Source organism: Erinaceus europaeus, chromosome 3 (genome assembly GCF_950295315.1).
Source record: "Erinaceus europaeus chromosome 3, mEriEur2.1, whole genome shotgun sequence".
Classification (NCBI taxonomy): Eukaryota; Metazoa; Chordata; class Mammalia; order Eulipotyphla; family Erinaceidae; genus Erinaceus; species Erinaceus europaeus.
This window is the reverse complement of record NC_080164.1, coordinates 183764548-183783395: the sequence shown is the minus strand read 5'-3', so window position 1 is coordinate 183783395 and position 18848 is coordinate 183764548. Positions and strand designations below refer to the sequence as shown.

Below are 18848 nucleotides of genomic sequence, written 5' to 3'. Positions count from 1 at the left end.
ATCACTCAAACTCAGTCACAATCACTCACACTCAGTCACAATCACTCACTCACACTCAGTCACAATCACTCACACTCGGTCACAATCACACACACTTACACTCAGTCACAATCACACTCACACACACACTCAGCCACAGTCACTCACACACACATTCACTCACACACAATCACATTCACACACAATCACACACACACTATCACACACACACACACACACACACATTCACAATCGCACACTCACACAATCACACACTAACACACACACACACACACTCACACACACAATCACACACTATCACACACACTCACACACTCACACACACACACTCACACACACACACACACACACTCACACACACACTCACACACTCACACACACTCATTCACACTCACACACACTCACACACTCACTCACACTCACACACACACAGGCTTGGACTGTGCCTCCTTGCGCCCGTGTGGCACCGGCATGCCTGAGGGTGTCACGTGTTCAGGACCCAGGGGAGGGGCGGGGCGGGCGGGGCACCCAGGAAGCAGCCGGTGGCCCGCTGCAGCCTGCACAACGCGGCCGCTGTCCCCCGCTCGGTCAGCGTCACGGGAGGGCCCGGGCCCCTGCGGGCGGGACAGACGGAGCAGACGGAGCGGCCCTCCCGCTATACCGCGTCCTCGTGTCCCTTGGCAGAGACGCACAGACGGGAGACGCGGCGGCCGCAGCGCGGGGCTCACCTGCTCCTGCCGCACCAGGAACCGGACCTCGTCCCCCGGCCGCACGGCCACCGCCTCGCCGCGGAGGCTGACCCGCAGGCCGCGAGGGGGCATCAGGGGGCAGGGCAGGCGGGCCGGGCTCTGCTGCAGGTCCACGCCCCCCTCGCACACGCTGGACACCACCTTCCGGTACCTGAGGCCGGGCGCGGGGCACGGGGTCACTGCCGGCCGAGCCCTGGACGCCCCCTGCCACCAGCACCAGGTCTCGGGCAGCTGCCGGGTGGGAACGGCCGGCTCACTGACCGCTCGGTGCCCCTCGCCAGCCTGTGCCCGGCTACCTCTCCCCTTCCTGCTGCGGGCCGGCGGGCACCAAGGCCGATGGGAGGTGGGCATGGCGGACAGGTGGGGGGAAGGGCAAGGGGAGATGGTGGACAGATGGATGGAAGGATGGATGCATGGGAGGATGGGTGGACAATGAAGGATGGATGGATGGATGGATGGATGGATGGATGGATGGATGGATGAAGAGATGCAGGCTAGATGAGTGGCTGGAGGGTGGGTGGTGGAGGGTGGATGAGGGATGGATGGAAGGATCATGGATGGATGGATGGATGGATGGATGGATGGATGATGGATGGATAGATGGTGGATGGATAGATGGATGGATGGATGATGGATGGATAGACAGTGGATGGATGGACGGATGATGGATGGATGGATAGATGAATGGATGGATGATGGATGGATGGATAGATGGTGGATGGATGGATGGATGGATGATGGATGGATGGATAGATGGTAGATGGATGGATGGATGGATGATGGATGGATGGATAGATGGTAGATGGATGGATGGATGATGGATGATGGATAGATGGTAGATGGATAGATGGATAAAGGATGGATGATGGATGGATGGATGGATGGATGAAGAGATGCAGGCTAGATGAGTGGCTGGAGGGTGTGTGGGTGGGAGAAAGGCTGAAAGCGTAAGTAGATGGACGGATGGTGGGTGAGTGGGTGGGTGATGGTGGATGGATGGGGATGGCAGATGGTGGTGGAGGTGGGTGGCATCGGCCCCACTTCGCCTCGAGTCCGCCATCTGCCAGCTCTGCTGGGCCGCTCAGTGCTGCACACAAACCGTGTGCTCAGGGGCCGGGCAGGGGCACAGCGGCCTGGGGCCAGGCTTCCCGAGCAGAGGGGCAGGGCTGCAGGTGTGTCTGTCTGTCCCTCTCTCCCTCCCAGTGTCTGTCCCTCTCTCCCTCCCAGTGTCTGTCTGTCCCTCTCTCCCTCCCAGTGTCTGTCTGTCCCTCTCCCCCTCCCAGTGTCTGTCTGTCCCTCTCTCCCTCCCAGTGTCTGTCTGTCCCTCTCCCCCTCCCAGTGTCTGTCTGTCCCTCTCCCCCTCCCAGTGTCTGTCTATCCCTCTCTCCCTCCCAGTGTCTGTCTGTCCCTCTCTCCCTCCCAGTGTCTGTCTGTCCCTCTCTCCCTCCCAGGGTCTGTCTGTCCCTCTCTCCCTCCCAGTGTCTGTCTCTCCCTCTCTCCCTCCCAGGGTCTGTCTGTCCCTCTCTCCCTCCCAGTGTCTGTCTGTCCCTCTCTCCCTCCCAGTGTCTGTCTGTCCCTCTCTCCCCTCCCAGTGTCTCTCTACATCTGTCCAGTAAATGAAATAAAAACACAGACTCCTAAACCTGAGGCCTCCTGTGCCCAGCTGGCCACTCAGGCCCCCACTGTCCCCACTGCCCCCACTGCCCCTGGCCGCTCACCCCAAGGTGCTGGTGTAGGTCTGCCCAGGGGCACAGTCCTCAGGGGGCGACAGCGGGTTGAACCAGAAGTCGGCAAGACACTGGTGGGCGTCAGCCTTGGAGGAGGAGGGGACGCGCTCGAAGCCGTAGTCACTGGGAGCAGGCAGGGGGACAGGATCCCGTCAGGTGGGCCGCGTGGGGCTCTAACCCAGGGCCAACAGGAATCCCGGAAGGGGGGACAGACATGGAAGCCAAGGGGACGGCTGGAGGGCTGCCTGGAGGAGGACTGGGCTTAAAGGATGCTGGGTGCGACGCAGGTGAGAGAGGGACTCAGAGGTGTCACCCGAGGGAGTCCTGGGCAGGGTGGGGGGACTGTGGCCCCGGGTCCCAGTCGTAGAGCAGCCCCCCAGGGGAGGTAGGGGTGCGGCCTGGACGGGGGACTGGGGGGTCCTCACCAGAGGAAGTCTGAGGGCCGGCAGGGGCAGACACGAGAGGTGAGGGGCGCCGAGAAGCCCTTGCCCTTCACGCACCGGGACGAGGCCTTCCGCTTCCGGAAGCTTCTCTGCAGCCCCATGATGCAGCGGTCACCCTGTGGGGCAGTACCCCAGACCTCAGCCTCAGCCTGGTGGGGGGGTCTCCCGGGCCTCAGCCTGGTGGGGGGGTCTCCCAGGCCTAAGCCTTTGGGGGGGGGGTCCCCCGGGGGGAAAGGCGGTAAAGGGAGGCCGTGGCTGAAGGAACAGGAGTGTGCTGGGGCGTCACTGGTCCCCTCTGATGTGAAGCCCCTGGAACCCGTTTCCAGTCCTCATTCTTGGGGGTCCACACATGGGCCCTGCACCCCGTGACCCCCAGCCCAGGCCCCAGTCGCCTGCACCCAGAGACCCCCACCCGGCCCCCTGCACCTGACACCTACCTGTACCCACCCACCCGCCCCAGGCCCCCAGCGCCCACCTGCAGGTCTGCGAGGTCCCAGGCGCTGTAGTCGGCCTCGGTGCAGGGCCGGGGGAACAGGGGCCGGAAGTCCACCTTCACCAGCTCCCAGTCGGAGCGGAAACTGATGTGGCCAAAAACCCTGGGGGAGGGGGCGCCTCAGCCTGCCAGCGCACGGAGCCACTGCACCCTGCCCGCCCACAGCGAGGGCACCCAGCACCCAGCACCCAGCACTGACGTCATGACCAGCGTCTCCTCTCCCGGCTCACTCAGCAGCCCGTCCACGAACACCGAGGTGCTGGTGAAGTTGTGGTTGCTCCAGGTGGCGCCCTCATCCACACTGAACCTAGACACGGGTGTCACCAGGGCCCACAGGCCACCCAGCCAGCACCCAGCCCCACAGGACCCAGCACCCCCAGACAGCACCCAGCCCCACAGGGCTCAGCACCCCCAGACAGCAACCAGCCCCACAGGACCCAGCACCCCCAGCCAGCACCAAGCCCTACAGGACCCAGCACCCCCAGCCAGCACCCAGCCCTACAGGACCCAGCACCCCCAGCCAGCACCCAGCCCCACAGGACCCAGCACCCCCAGCCAGCACCCAGCCCCACAGGGCTCAGCACCCCCAACCAGCACCCAGCCCCACAGGGCTCAGCACCCCCAGCCAGCACCCAGCCCCACAGGACCCAGCACCCCCAGCCAGCACCCAGCCCCACAGGACCCAGCCAGCACCAAGCCAGCACCAAGCCAGCACCCAGCCCCACAGGCCACCCAGACCCATAGGCACCCAGCCAGCACCCAGCCCCACAAGCCACCCAGCCACACAGGCCCCCCAGCCAGCACCCAGCCAGCACCCAGCCCCACAGGCCACACAGCACCCCCAGCCCCACAGGCCACCCAGCCAGCACCCAGCCCCACAGGACCCAGCACCCCCAGCCAGCACCCAGCCCCACAGGGCTCAGCACCCCCAGCCAGCACCCAGCCCCACAGGACCCAGCACCCCCAGCCAGCACCCAGCCCCACAGGACCCAGCACCCCCAGCCAGCACCCAGCCCCACAGGGCTCAGCATCCCCAGCCAGCACCCAGCCCCACAGGGCTCAGCACCCCCAGCCAGCACCCAGCCCCACAGGGCTCAGCACCCCCAGCCAGCACCCAGCCCCACAGGACCCAGCACCCCCAGCCAGCACCCAGCCCCACAGGGCTCAGCACCCCCAGCCAGCACCCAGCCCCACAGGACCCAGCACCCCCAGCCAGCACCCAGCCCCACAGGACCCAGCCAGCACCAAGCCAGCACCCAGCCAGCACCCAGCCCCACAGGCCACCCAGACCCATAGGCACCCAGCCAGCACCCAGCCAGCACCCAGCCCCACAAGCCACCCAGCCACACAGGCCCCCCAGCCAGCACCCAGCCAGCACCCAGCCCCACAGGCCACACAGCACCCCCAGCCCCACAGGCCACCCAGCCAGCACCCAGCCCCACAGGACCCAGCACCCCCAGGCAGCACCCAGCCCCACAGGGCTCAGCACCCCCAGCCAGCACCCAGCCCCACAGGACCCAGCACCCCCAGCCAGCACCCAGCCCCACAGGGCTCAGCACCCCCAGCCAGCACCCAGCCCCACAGGGCTCAGCACCCCCAGCCAGCACCCAGCCCCACAGGGCTCAGCACCCCCAGCCAGCACCCAGCCCCACAGGGCTCAGCACCCCCAGCCAGCACCCAGCCCTACAGGACCCAGCACCCCCAGCCAGCACCCAGCCCCACAGGGCTCAGCACCCCCAGCCAGCACCCAGCCCCACAGGGCTCAGCACCCCCAGCCAGCACCCAGCCCCACAGGACCCAGCACCCCCAGCCAGCACCCAGCCCCACAGGGCTCAGCACCCCCAGCCAGCACCCAGCCCCACAGGGCTCAGCACCCCCAGCCAGCACCCAGCCCCACAGGGCTCAGCACCCCCAGCCAGCACCCAGCCCCACAGGGCTCAGCACCCCCAGCCAGCACCCAGCCCCACAGGGCTCAGCACCCCCAGCCAGCACCCAGCCCCACAGGACCCAGCACCCCCAGCCAGCACCCAGCCCCACAGGGCTCAGCACCCCCAGCCAGCACCCAGCCCTACAGGACCCAGCACCCCCAGCCAGCACCCAGCCCCACAGAACCGCCCAGCACAGCAGACACCCCAGGCACCCACCCCTGGCTGCAGGGTGCTGGATGGCAGGTAGCTGGGCCCTGGGAACACCCAGCTAGCCCCCCACACACACTGAGCTGCCCCCCAGCTGCCCTCATGGCCCCTTCCCTGCTAAAGGAGCTTCTGCTGACACCTGAGTTTCCTCTTCCAGGAAGCCCTCCCTGATCCTGACACTGGGGGTGGGGCTGTGGGACCCTGACCTCCCTGGAAGGGAACACGGGGGTCCCCGGGCGCGTTACTTGAGGATCTTGAGGGGGATGGAGGTGTCTTTGATGGCCACAATCACGCCGCCGTGGTCCAGGTACAGGATGTGGTGCTCTTCCTCAAAGACCTGCGGGCCAGAGGCCAGGGGTCAGCGTCCACGCGCAGGTCAGGCCGCCAGGGGGACGCGGGCCCTGCGTCGCCCCCTCCGGGAAGTCCACTCTGGTCCCAGGCCCTGACGGGAGCACTGTCCCTGCTGACCGGGGCGTCCCTTCCTGTAGTCAGGGACTCAGGTGCAGAGTGAGCGGACAAGCGAGTGAAGGACGAGTGAGGGATGACTGGGTGAACGAGCGGGTGGAGGAGGCAGATTGAGGGCCCTCGCCCACACGGCCCACCAGGCGGCTCCTCCCTCCCCTGCCCTGCCCTCCCCTCCCTCACCTGCCGCCAGGTGTGCCCGCAGTCCGCGGTCAGGTACATCTCCTCCTTGTACTCCACCAGCTGCGAGCCCAGGTTCCCTGGGGGGCGGGGTCATTACAGCTGGAGGGGAGGGGGCGGGGGGGGAGGGGCAGAGGGGAAGGGACGGGGGGAGGGGAGGGCTGCCGCCAGGCCCACCTGCGCCCATGATGAGGCCGGGGGCGGTGTCCCTGGTGTGCACGGTGCCGGACACATAGGGGTTGTCGGCCCAGCGCAGGTGCAGGTGCAGGTGGCAGTCGGGCTGGGGAGAGCGGGCGGCGGTCAGCACACGGTCAGCACGGTCATCACGCGGTCAGCACAGTCATCACGCGGTCAGCACTGTCATCACATGGTCAGCACGGTCATCACGCGGTCAGCACGGTCAGCACTGTCATCACGCGGTCAGCACTGTCATCACGTGGTCAGCACGGTCAGCACTGTCATCACGCAGTCAGCATGGTCAGCACTGTCATCACGTGGTCAGCACTGTCATCACGCGGTCAGCACGGTCAGCACTATCATCACGCGGTCAGCACGGTCAGCACTGTCATCACGCGGTCAGCACTGTCATCACGCGGTCAGTACTGTCATCACGCGGTCAGCACGGTCAGCACTGTCATCACGTGGTCAGTACTGTCATCACGCGGTCAGCACGGTCAGCACTGTCATCACGCGGTCAGCACGGTCAGCATGCGGTCATCACGGTCATCACTCGGTCAGCACGGTCAGCACTGTCATCACGCGGTCAGCACGGTCAGCACTTGGTCATCACTGTCATCACGAGGTCATCACTGTCATCACGAGGTCAGCACTGTCATCACGCGGTCAGCACTGTCATCACGCGGTCAGCACGGTCAGCATGCGGTCATCACTGTCATCACGAGGTCATCACTGTCATCACGCGGGCAGCATAGTCAGCATACGGTCAGCACGGTCATCACGAGGTCATCACTGTCATCACACGGTCAGCACGGTCATCACGCGGTCAGCACTGTCATCACGCGGTCAGCACGGTCAGCACTGTCATCACGCGGTCAGCACTGTCATCACATGGTCAGCACTGTCATCACGTGGTCAGCACGGTCAGCATGCGGTCAGCATGGTCATCACGCGGTCAGCACTCGGTCATCACCGTCATCACGAGGTCATCACTGTCATCACGCAGTCAGCACTGTCATCACGCGGTCAGCACAGTCATCACGCGGTCAGTACGGTCAGCACTGTCATCACGCGGTCAGCACTGTCATCACGCGGTCATCACTGTCATCACGCGGTCAGCACAGTCATCACGCGGTCAGCACGGTCAGCACTGTCATTACGCACGGTCATCACGCGGTCAGCACGGTCATCACACAGTCAGCACGGTCAGCACGAGGTCAGCACAGTCATCACGTGGTCAGCACTAGGTCAGCACGCGGTCAGCACTGTCATCACGCGGTCATCACTGTCATCACGCGGTCAGCACGGTCAGCACTGTCATTACGCGGTCAGCACGGTCAGCACTGTCATTACGCACGGTCATCACGCGGTCAGCACGGTCATCACACAGTCAGCACGGTCAGCACGAGGTCAGCACAGTCATCACGTGGTCAGCACTAGGTCAGCACGCGGTCAGCACTGTCATCACAAGGTCAGCACTGTCAGCACGCGGTCAGCACGGTCAGCACTGTCATCACGAGGTCAGCACTGTCATCACGCGGGCAACATAGTCAGCACGTGGTCAGCACGGTCAGCCCGCCCCGCCCCCGCCCGTCCCAGGAGTTGCACTCACGGGCCCGCAGCGGGTTGGCCTGCCGTTCATGTCGGTGCTGGGGGCTCTGAGGAAGCCCCAGTCGCGCCCCTTGTTGTAGGTGATGAGTGTCACCACCTTGCCGTCCAGCTTCTGGTTGGCCAGGAACACGCCTTTCACCCCACGGACCTGGGAGGGGACAGAGGACGGTCACCTGGCCAGGCCTGTCCTGACAACAACCAAGGGGCTGACTGTGTGCACCTTCTGCGGGCTGACTGTGCGCCTTCTGCGGGCTGTGTGCCCCTTCTGTGGGCTGTGTACGCCTTCTGTGGGCTGACTGAGCCTCTTGCAGGCTGACTGTGCACCTTCTATGGACTGTGTGCACCTTCTGTGGGCTGACTGTGTGCACCTTCTGCGGGCTGACTGTGTGCGCCTTCTGTGGGCTGACTGTGTGCACCTTCTGCAGGCTGACTGTGTGTGCCTTCTGCGGGCTGACTGTGCACCTTCTGCGGGCTGACTGTGTGCACCTTCTGCGTGCTGACTGCACCTCTTGCAGGCTGACTGTGCACCTTCTGTGGACTGTGTGCACCTTCTGTGGGCTGACTGTGTGCACCTTCTGCAGGCTGTATGCGCCTTCTGTGGGCTGTGTGGCCTTCTGTGGGCTGACTGTGCGCCTTCTGCGGGCTGATTGTGTGCACCTCTGCGGGCTGATTGTGTGCACCTCTGCAGGCTGACTATGTGCACCTTCTGCAGGCTGTGCGCCTTCTGCGGGCTGACTGTGTGCGCCTTCTGTGGGCTGACTGTGCACCTTCTGCGGGCTGACTGTGTGCCTCCTGCAGACTGTGCACCTTCTGTGGACTGTGTGCACCTTCTGTGGGCTGACTGTGTGAACCTTCTGCGGTCTGACTGTGCGCCTCTTGCAGGCTGACTGTGCACCTTCTGTGGGCTGACTGTGTGCACCTTCTGCAGGCTGTGTGTGCTTTCTGTGGGCTGACTGTGTGCACCTTCTACGGGCTGACTGTGCGCCTCTTGCAGGCTGACTGCACCTTCTATGGGATGACTGTGTGCTCTGCGGCCTGTGTGCTCTGCGGGCTGACTGTGTGCGCCTTCTGCAGGTTAACTGTGTGCTCTGCGGGCTGACTGTGTGCACCTTCTGCAGGCTGACTGTGTGCTCTACAGGCAGCCCCCTGTGGTCTTGGGGCACCTCCAGGACGTCGACTCCTCAGCCCCTTCCCCAAGACCCCATCCCCACTCACCCCATTCCTCCCTCAGGACGGCCTCCATGCCCACCTCCAGACGGCCCCTCACCCCAACGGACCCTCCACCACACCTGCCCAACCTCACATCCCCACCCAGACATCCCCACCCCCTCGGCCCCTCGCCCCCACCTCCAGGACGTCCACCAGCACGCTCTCCTCTGCCTGCCGTGAGCTGCGCACGTGCTCCAGCACCAGGGAGTAGTGCTCCCCGCGGGGGTCGGACTGGTACAGGTTGTAGGTGTCCGTCTGGTGCCACTCCTGCACCGCCGCCAACACCTGGCCCTCGTCCGTGCTGATGATCTGCAGGTCCTGGCCGTTGGGGGTCAGAGGTCACAGGTGGGTGGTCAGGGGCCCGGGGCGCCCTGGGCAGGGAGGGGGCGGGCCGTGCGCTGACCCGCGGGGCTGAGGCGGAGGGGGGGCGCGGGATCCCGATCGGGCTGCTCTGGACGCCCCCTCCCTGCTGGACAGCCATGGCCCTCAGACACAAGGCACCGGGGTTGCCGATAGCCATCACTGCATGGAATTCTGGGAAAACGGACTCAGCCAAGATGGAAGCCCGTGTCTCCCTCTCTCGTGGGCGAACGAGGCCCCGAGGGAAACAGCCGACGTGGAGACTCCAGAAGTCCCCACGGACAGCAGCTCCCTCTGGCTGCCGACCCCACAGCCCTACAGCCCCTCAGCACAACACTTGTCCTCATGGCCCAAGATGATTGCCAAAGCTCCAGCCATCACGTCGTATCGACAACGAAGGCAGCAGGAAGAAGGAAGAGGGAGCAAGACCCTCGCAGCCCTGACAGGGTGCTGTGAAGACCCCCACACGGCAGTCCCACCGTTCAGAGACATCCCGAGTTCTAGGCCGCCCGAGCTTTCCCCGGGAAGAGCACACCAGCCAGGATCCGGGGCCATTGACCGAGATCGGGCAGGACGGGTGCGAGCACTTCCAGGCCCCTTCGGCGGTGGCCGTGGGGGTCTCCAAGGCCGTGGAGGGCTCCGTGTGGCCAGCGAACCCACAGGACACAGTCTGGACGAGTTCAGGGCCTGCTGTCAGCTGTCAGCGCAGCGCTCCTGCCCACAGCCCCGAGCCTCTGAGGGCCCAGGTTCCAACCCCAGCACCCCCACCAGCCAGAGACAAAGATACAGAAAGAAAAACCAAAGGAGAGTGTCAGCGCAGCTCTGATCCAGCAGGGGGGCTGCCCCTGGTTCCCCTTCTTGTTCTGGGGCTGCCGCCATGGACCCTTCCTGCCCGGGGCGCTGGGAACCGCAGGCTGAGGGCTTCTCTCCACAGCGTGATGGCAAGGCGCTGCCGTGCTTCTAGGAGAGGCCGGTCAGCTTTTTAAAAAAATATTTTTATTTACATATTTATTTATTTATTCCCTTCCGTTGCCCTTGTTGCTTTTATTGTTGTTGTAGTTATTGTTGTTACTGATGTCGTCGTTGTTGGATAGGACAGAGAGACATGGAGAGAGGAGGGGAAGACAGAGAGGGGGAGAGAGAGACAGACACCTGCAGACCTGCTTCACCGCCTGGGAAGCGACTCCCCTGCAGGTGGGGAGCCGGGGGCTCGAACCGGGATCTTTATGCCGGTCCTTGTGCTTCGCGCCACCTGCGCTTAACCCGCTTTTTTTTTTTTTTTTTTTAGAGGGTTAAAGAATAAGAAAGCTATCAAGGGAGAGGATAGGATACGGAGTTCTGGTGGTGGGAACTGCGTGGAGTTGTATCCTATTAACCCGCTTTTTAATGACTGATCTTTTCTGTCTGATTTGAAGAGAGAAGGAACAAGAGCATCACATCAGCATGTGCGGTGCTGGGGGATCGAACCTGGGTCCTCGTGTATCCAAGCCCAGACTTGTGCCAGTGCGCAGCTCCAGGGCCGCAGAGGTCAGCTCACCTGCAGATGTGACGGCGCGTCTGCCATCAGTTCCGGGAGCTTTACCCATTCTTTCTTTTACTTTGTTCCATAAAGTTTTTAAAATTATTATTATTATTTTATTATTATTATTATTCTATTTTTACTGGCCAGGGCAGAGAAGTGGAGAGGGGATGTGGAGATGAGAGAGACAGAGACACACCTGCAGCCCTGCTTCCCCACTCATGAAGCTGTCCCCCTGCAGGTGGGGGGACCAGGGGGGTTCGAACCCAGGCCTAGCACAAGGCAGCCCGTGCGCCCTACCCGGTGCGCCACAGCCGGCCCCAGCACTCCTCACGTGCCCTGTCTGCCTCTCCCTCTGCCTCCTCGGGCTCATCAGCACGGTGTTTGCCGGCCCGGCCTTCCTGTCTCGCCGCTGGGCCGGATGGCTTCTGCCCTCCTTGCTTCAGATTCTCTTTCTTGCGAGATCAGACGAGATCGGGCATGTTCAGGGAGGTCTGTCCGTGACGTGATTCTCTGGTTCTTCATCCCGCTGCTTTGATCGGCCTTTGAAAGCTCCGGGTGGATTTCTCTTTCCCGATCGTTTTCTTTCTGTTCAGGGGCACGGAGGAGAGGCAGTGTGCACCCCCGGCCCCACTGGGGACAGGACAGGCTTCAGGGCTCAAGCCGGCACTCACCTCGCCAGGTGACCAGCTCCTGGGGCACCAGCCATGCTCACTTCTGGCTCCAGAATTGTTGGGATTAATCGATTTGTTATTGGATAGAGACAGAGAGAAACTGAGAAAGGAGGGGGAGATAGAGGCAGGGAGACAGGGAGACACCTGCGGCCCTGCTTCACCACTCGTGACCACCGCCCTGCAGGCGGGGAGCGGGGGCTTGAACCCGGGTCCTTGCGCTCTGGTGTGTGTGCGCTCCCCCAGGTGCACCACCGCCTGGCTTCTTTACGTTGGATTAGTGACTTAATACTGGGGTGCGATTCCACACCAGAGCTCTGCGTCTCCATTCCGTCTGTTGGAAACTGTAGTGCGTCTCCCAAGGTCACAGACATGGGCTGGCTGTTAACTGTCTGTCTGTCTGTCTATTTTTGCCCATTTTTCTTCTGGTCCTGCCTTCCTTTCTTCCTCAGCCACACCTACACCTGCTGCTACTTGCGAGTGTCCTTCCTCTCCTCCTCCTCCTCTCTCGCCGGGTCCTGATGGAGTTGGGGTCCCAGAGCCCTCTGGGCATCTTCCCCTGATATTTCTCCCCTCTGGGAGTCTGGGCCGTGATTCTTTATGAGGAGCAGAAGGTGGAGTCTTGGTTTCCAGAATTTCTTTATTTTCCCTTTTGTTGCCCTTGTTGTTTTATTGTTGTAGTTATTATTGTTGTTGTTATTGATGTCATTGTTGGATAGGACAGAGAGACATGGAGAGAGGAGTGTGGGGAGCCACATGTGCCCTCCAGGTTGCTATGGGCATGGCCACAGCCTCTCTGTTCACAGACGGCCTTGCTGAAAAGGGAAGTTCCTGCTTCATTACACCTTAGAGTCTTTATTCACAGACAAGGTAAGTTCCTGTCTCCCAACTCCACCTCCCCATGAATCACCCAGGACCTTCCAGATAACAACTTCAATCAACAGCCCCCAGCTGCTAACTCCCCCCTTGCCCTGGCCTTAAAAACAGCATCTTTGGTGCTAATAAACAGACTTGATCAGAATCTTGACTTGTCTCATTTCTCTCGCGTGTCTTGTCCCCTTCCCTCTCCCTTCTTTCCTCGTCCTCACTCCCTCTCCTAGGTTAACCCACACTGAAGGTCCCGCGGGACGGGACAGAGGAGGGTAAGGCAGAGAGGGGGAGAGAAAGACAGACACCTGCAGACCTGCTTCACCGCCTGGGAAGCGACTCCCCTGCAGGTGGGGAGCCGCCGGGGGCTCGAACCAGGATCCTTACTTGGTCCTTGTGCTTCGCACCACCTGTGCTTAACCTGCTGCGCTACCGCCTGGCTCCCCCCCCCCGTTTTAAAATGTTTTATTTTATTTATTCATTCCCTTTTTGTTGCCTTTGTTGTTTTATTGTTGTAGTTATTATTGTTATTGATGTCGTCGTTGTTGGATAGGACAGAGAGAAATGGAGAGAGGAGGGAAGACAGAGAGGGGGAGAGAAAGACAGACACCTGCAGACCTGCTTCACCGCCTGTGAAGCGACTCCCCTGCAGGTGGGGAGCCGGGGCTCAAACCGGGATCCTTCTGCCGGTCCTTGTGCTTTGCGCCACCTGCGCTTAACCCGCTGCGCTACCGCCCGACTCCCACCTTTTTTTTTTAATTGACTTGATTGAGACAGAGATCAAGAGGCAAGAGAGCAGAGGGGAGAACCCGAGAGAGACACCTGCAGCCCTGCTCCACCACTCTCAACGCTTCTCCCTGCAGGTGGGGCCCAGGGGGTTCGAACCCCGGTCCTTGTGCACGGTCCCCCCCCCCCCCCCGTGTGCCCCTCAGGCCCCTGCGGCAGTTTCTCTTGGTCCTTGCTGTCTCCGCTTCCTGGGGCTCTCCAGATCGCCCGTCCCCCACACGCTCCAGCGCTGCTGACCTCCGCCTGCCCGAGTGGCCCCGTCACCCTGCACACCCCGTGGCATCTTTGCTGCCAGAGCTCACACGGGTCACTCCAGTAACAGGGGGCTCTGGGAATCAGGCCTAGGGGTTCCATTTCATGTCTGCCTCCCGCACGCCTTTGGTCTCTGCTCCTTTTGCTTGGCCGCCTGAGCCTGAGTCCCTCCTGCTCCGCCTCCTGCTCCGCCTGCCTTTGAGGCCCGGCCTCTTCAAGTCTGGCTGCAGAGGCAGGGAAGCAAAGGCCGCTGCCTCCAGGTCCTAGGGGTCCCCCGCCCCAGGCAAAGCCCAGCCCGGGCTCTGGGCACAGGAGCTGAGACGCCCGCTGCCCTCACGCCACCTGAGCCAGCCTGTCCCCGGGAGCAGGAAAGTGGTTCCTGCTGACGCAGAGCGGACGGTCACCCGTGTCCCCCCCCCCCCCCGGGGCGGGGGTGGGGGGGGTGCTCTGGGGCCTCGCCAAGTCGTGGAGCTTTCTGGAAAACCCCTCAGGACACCGGGTGTCCAAGTGGCTCAGCTGCGGAAGGGCTGTCTTGGCACCGGCCAGTCCAGGCTGAAGGGGACTCGGGATGGAGCCCCGCCCTCCTGCCCCGACATTTCTTGGTGGCCTCCAGGGTTATGGCCGGGCCTCGGGCTGGCACTATGAGTCCACTGCTCCTGGTGGCCATTTGTTCCCATCTTATTGGACAGGACAGAGACAGACTGAGAGAGGAGGGGAAGACAGACACCTGCAGACCTGCTTCACCGCTTGTGAAGCAAGCCCCCTGCAGGTGGGCATCGAGGGCTCGAACCCGGGCCCTTGTGTGTGGTGATGTGCTGCCCCGGCTCCTACTGGCTCGTGCTGTCGTCTGAGCAATTGAAGCAGGAGACAGAGGAGGCCTGGGAGGAGGGAGCAGACCAGCCACAAATCCACCACAAACCTCGTGCTGTGTGCAGGAAATCCAGTTCTAGTCCCCCACCCCCGGGCGGGGGGAGTGAGGACCCTGACCCCGAAGACAGAGTCCAGGGCCACGTGCCCCTGTCACCCTTACCTGTCCAGGCCCTGGGCCCCTGAGCAGGACCTTTAATGCCAATGCCATCCAACACACGGGCTCCTTGCCTTGCCCAGGGACCCGAGGGGACACGTGTGTCACTTCTGTCACTGTAACATGCACGCCGAGGGGGGGGTTGGGCCACACCCACGGTCACGGGTGTGGGTTCCTGGGGCCATTTGGCCACTCACATCCTGTCCCCAAGGGGACAGCAGCAGCCCAGCAGGGTCTCCTGGGGACAGGGCCTGTCACCGTCTCGTAACCCAGGCGTGAGGCAGAGGGGACAGGCGCGGGGCAGCCCAGGATGAGGCATGGGAGGGACAGAACTGACCAGCAGAAGTGACAGGGTCCCTGCTCCCGGGTGTCAGGGACTAGCACAGGTGTGGGGGTGTCAGGGGTCAGGGACAGTGGACAGAGCCTCGTGGGAGGTTTGCCCAGCCCAGGAGCTCTGGCCGCTGGACAGTGGGTGGTGACGGAACCGGGGTACACCGGGGGTGGGGCACGGGCGGTGTGGGGAGCCTGAGGGCTGAGCGGGCAGCCCTGGAGGCCGGGCCGGGGCCTCACCTTGGGCAGGGCGTACTTGGGCAGCTTCATCTGGACGAAGTCCTGGCGCCGGTAGGAGACGTAGTGCTTGGTGCTGCTGGCCGAGGTGACCTGCAGGGTGGGGGGACACGGGCTTCTGAGGCTCTGGGTCCCAGTCCTGCCTGCGCCTCCTCGGGAGAGGAGAGGCCCTGCGGGACAGACTCCATCCACAGAGCCCTCTCCAACGTCCTTCCTCTCCCGCCTTTGCCATCAGCCCAGTCAGCTCACACCCTCCCCCGGGTTGGCTGTCTGTATGTCTGTCTGTCTGTCTCTCTCTCTCTGCAGGTCTTTCTATTTCTTTTTTTAACATTTCTTGTTTTATTTATTTTTACTTATCTTTACTGGATAGATACAGAAGTCAAGAGGAAAGGGGAGACGGAGAGGGAGACAGAAAGAGAGACACCTGCAGACCTGCTTCCCACTCACAAAGCTTTCTCCCTGCAGGAGGAACAGGAGCTCAGACCCACGTTAGGGGGCAGGGGTGAGACTGGGTGAGCGGGAGAGGGTCTGGGCAAGGGGCTGCCCTGGGCAGGTGCTGGGGGGACGGGTCCTGGTGGGGGGGTTCACCGTAGGGAGGGGACTGGGGGCAAGGGAAAGGCCGGGGGTCCCTAAGCTGAGGCCCCAGTTCACTCATGGCTGTGGGACTCTGCAGCCCAGTTGGGAGCCGGCAGAAGACCTAGAGATGGCGGGGAGCAGGTGGCCATGTCCTGCTGGTCTGGGTTCCCCTGGGCCTCACGTCCTGCTGGTCTGGGTCCCCCTGGGCCTCACGTCCTGCTGGTCTGGGGTCCCCCTCCGCCTCACGTCCTGCTGGTCTGGGTCTCCCTGGGCCTCACGTCCTGCTGGTCTGGGTCCCCCCTGGGCCTCACGTCCTGCTGGTCTGGGTCCCCCCTGGGCCTCACGTCCTGCTGGTCTGGGTCCCCCTGGGCCTCACGTCCTGCTGGTCTGGGTCCCCCTGGGCCTCACGTCCTGCTGTCTGGGTCCCCCCGGCCTACCTGGATGAAGGCGTAGTCGTCCCGCACGGCCAGGGAGCCGGGGTCAATGGGCCCAACCAGCGCGGCCTCCGGCGGCTGTGAGGAGCAGTTGTGAAGATGGCAGGTGATGTACCTGAAGCCTAAGGACAAGAGCCGCCACCTGAGCCCCAAGACATGTCAACAGAGGGTCAGGGCTGAGTGACAGAGGGTCAGGGCTGAGTGACAGAGGGTCAGGGCTGAGTGACAGAGGGCACAGGGCTGAGTGACAGGGCACAGGGCTGAGTGACAGAGGGCACAGGGCTGAGTGACAGAGGGTCAGAGCTGAGTGACAAAGGGCACAGGGCTGAGTGACATAGGGCACAGGGTTGAGTGACAGAGGGTCAGGGCTGAGTGACGGAGGGCACAGGGCTGAGTGACAGAGGGTCAGGGCTGAGTGACAGACGGCACAGGGCTGAGTGACAGAGGGTCAGAGCTGAGTGACAAAGGGCACAGGGCTGAGTGACATAGGGCACAGGGCTGAGTGACAGAGGGCACAGGGCTGAGTGACAGGGCACAGGGCTGAGTGACAGAGGGCACAGGGCTGAGTGACAAAGGGTCAGGGCTGAGTGACAGACGGCACAGGGCTGAGTGACAGAGGGTCAGAGCTGAGTGACAAAGGGCACAGGGCTGAGTGACATAGGGCACAGGGTTGAGTGACAGAGGGTCAGGGCTGAGTGACGGAGGGCACAGGGCTGAGTGACAGAGGGTCAGAGATGAGTGACAGGGCACAGGGCTGAGTGACAGGGCACAGGGCTGAGTAACAGGGCACTTGGCTGAGTGACAGGGCACAGGGATGAGAGGGTCATGGCTGAGTGACAGAGGGTCAGGGCTGAGTGACAAAGGGCACAGGGCTGAGTGACAGAGGGCACAGGGCTGAGTGACAGAGGGTCAGGGCTGAGTGACAGGGCACAGGGCTGAGTGAGAGAGGGTCATGGCTGAGTGACAGAGGGTCAGGGCTGAGTGACAGGGCACAGGGCTGAGTGACAGAGGGCACAGGGCTGAGTGACAGGGCACAGGGCTGAGTGACAGGGCAGAAGGCTGAGTGACAGAGGATCAGGGCTGAGTGACAGAGGGCACAGGGCTGAGTGACAAGGCACAGGGCTGAGTGACAGAGGGCACAGGGCTGAGTGACAGAGGGTCAGAGCTGAGTGACAGAGGGCACAGGGCTGAGTGACAGAGGGCACAGGGCTGAGTGACAGAGGGCACAGGGCTGAGTGACAGAGGGTCTGGGCTGAGTGACAGAGGGCACAGGGCTGAGTGACAGAGGGTCAGAGCTGAGTGACAGAGGGCACAGGGCTGAGTGACAGAGGGCACAGGGCGGAGTGACAGAGGGTCAGGGCTGAGTGACAGAGGGTCAGAGCTGAGTGACAGAGGGCACAGGGCTGAGTGACAGAGGGCACAGGGCTGAGTGACAGAGGGCACAGGGCTGAGTGACAGAGGGTCTGGGCTGAGTGACAGAGGGCACAGGGCTGAGTGACAGAGGGTCAGAGCTGAGTGACAGAGGGCACAGGGCTGAGTGACAGAGGGCACAGGGCTGAGTGACAGAGGGCACAGGGCTGAGTGACAGAGGGTCTGGGCTGAGTGACAGAGGGCACAGGGCTGAGTGACAGAGGGTCAGAGCTGAGTGACAGGGCACATGGCTGAGTGACAGAGGGCACAGGGCTGAGTGACAGGGCACTGGGCTGAGTGACAGAGGGTCAGAGCTGAGTGACAGAGGGCACAGGGCTGAGTGACAGAGGGTCAAGGCTGAGTGACAGAGGGTCAGAGCTGAGTGACAGAGGGCACAGGGCTGAGTGACAGAGGGCACAGGGCTGAGTGACAGAGGGCACAGGGCTGAGTGACAGAGGGTCAGGGCTGAGTGACAGAGGGTCAGGGCTGAGTGACAGAGGGTCAGGGCTGAGTGACAGAGGGCACATGGCTGAGTGACAGGGCACAGGGCTGAGTGACAGAGGGTCAGAGCTCTATGGTACCTGTGCGCCTGCCGGCTGGTCCCGGTGTGATCACTCAGTCCAGGGTCCCTCAGCGTCCTGCCCTGCCCCGCCCCTGCTGGCTGCCCCACCCCGACCCCGGCTCTCTGTGCCACGCCCACAGGCTGCCCTTCCCCCGCGTGCCCTGGGTTCATGTTCTGTTATCTCCCAGGGTGCTCCACCCGTGTCCCTCCCCGGGGCGCCCAGTGGACCCCCAGCTTACCTCCCCCGGCGTCCTGGGCCTCCACGTGGACTAGGTCGGGGTCAGCGTCCACCCCGGACACAGACCTGCGGGGGTTCCTGTCAGACCAGCCCCTTCTCATGGGGTCACCGACAGTTAGCTGCCGGCTGGAGGCCTGAGGACACGTACCCCCAGCCAGCCTGGCCCTGAGAGGGTGGGCAGGGGGCCAGCCCCTGGATGGATAATGGATGGATAGATGGATGGATGGATGGAGGATGGATGGATGGATGGATGGAGGATGGATGATAGATGATGGATGGATGGTGGATGGATGGATGGATGGATGGATGGATGGATGGATGGATGGAGGATGGATGATAGATGATGGTGTATGCAGGATGGATGGATGGATGGATGATGGATGGATGGATGGATGA

The 18848-nt window shown here is 62.8% G+C and overlaps 1 protein-coding gene across 3 annotated transcripts in view; it reads right to left on the bottom strand.

The window, feature by feature from the left end:
- Window positions 1-18568, bottom strand: part of SORCS2 (sortilin related VPS10 domain containing receptor 2) — a 28020-nt gene extending 9452 nt beyond the window's left edge. For 2 of the 3 annotated variants that reach the window (XM_060188512.1, XM_060188513.1), the window contains exons 1-13: window positions 18454-18568; window positions 16246-16364; window positions 15236-15325; window positions 9325-9504; window positions 7979-8125; window positions 6367-6469; window positions 6193-6269; window positions 5793-5884; window positions 3612-3719; window positions 3395-3515; window positions 2902-3035; window positions 2468-2599; window positions 729-900 (exon numbers count right to left, since the gene is read on the bottom strand). In XM_060188512.1, the coding sequence (XP_060044495.1) occupies window positions 729-900; window positions 2468-2599; window positions 2902-3035; window positions 3395-3515; window positions 3612-3719; window positions 5793-5884; window positions 6193-6269; window positions 6367-6469; window positions 7979-8125; window positions 9325-9504; window positions 15236-15325; window positions 16246-16364; window positions 18454-18553 (1575 nt within the window). In that variant the 5' untranslated portion in view covers window positions 18554-18568. The remainder of the gene's footprint in view (window positions 1-728; window positions 901-2467; window positions 2600-2901; window positions 3036-3394; window positions 3516-3611; window positions 3720-5792; window positions 5885-6192; window positions 6270-6366; window positions 6470-7978; window positions 8126-9324; window positions 9505-15235; window positions 15326-16245; window positions 16365-18453) is intronic. The other variant, XM_060188514.1, reaches the window with a different exon arrangement.
- Window positions 18569-18848: the final 280 nt, after the last annotated feature.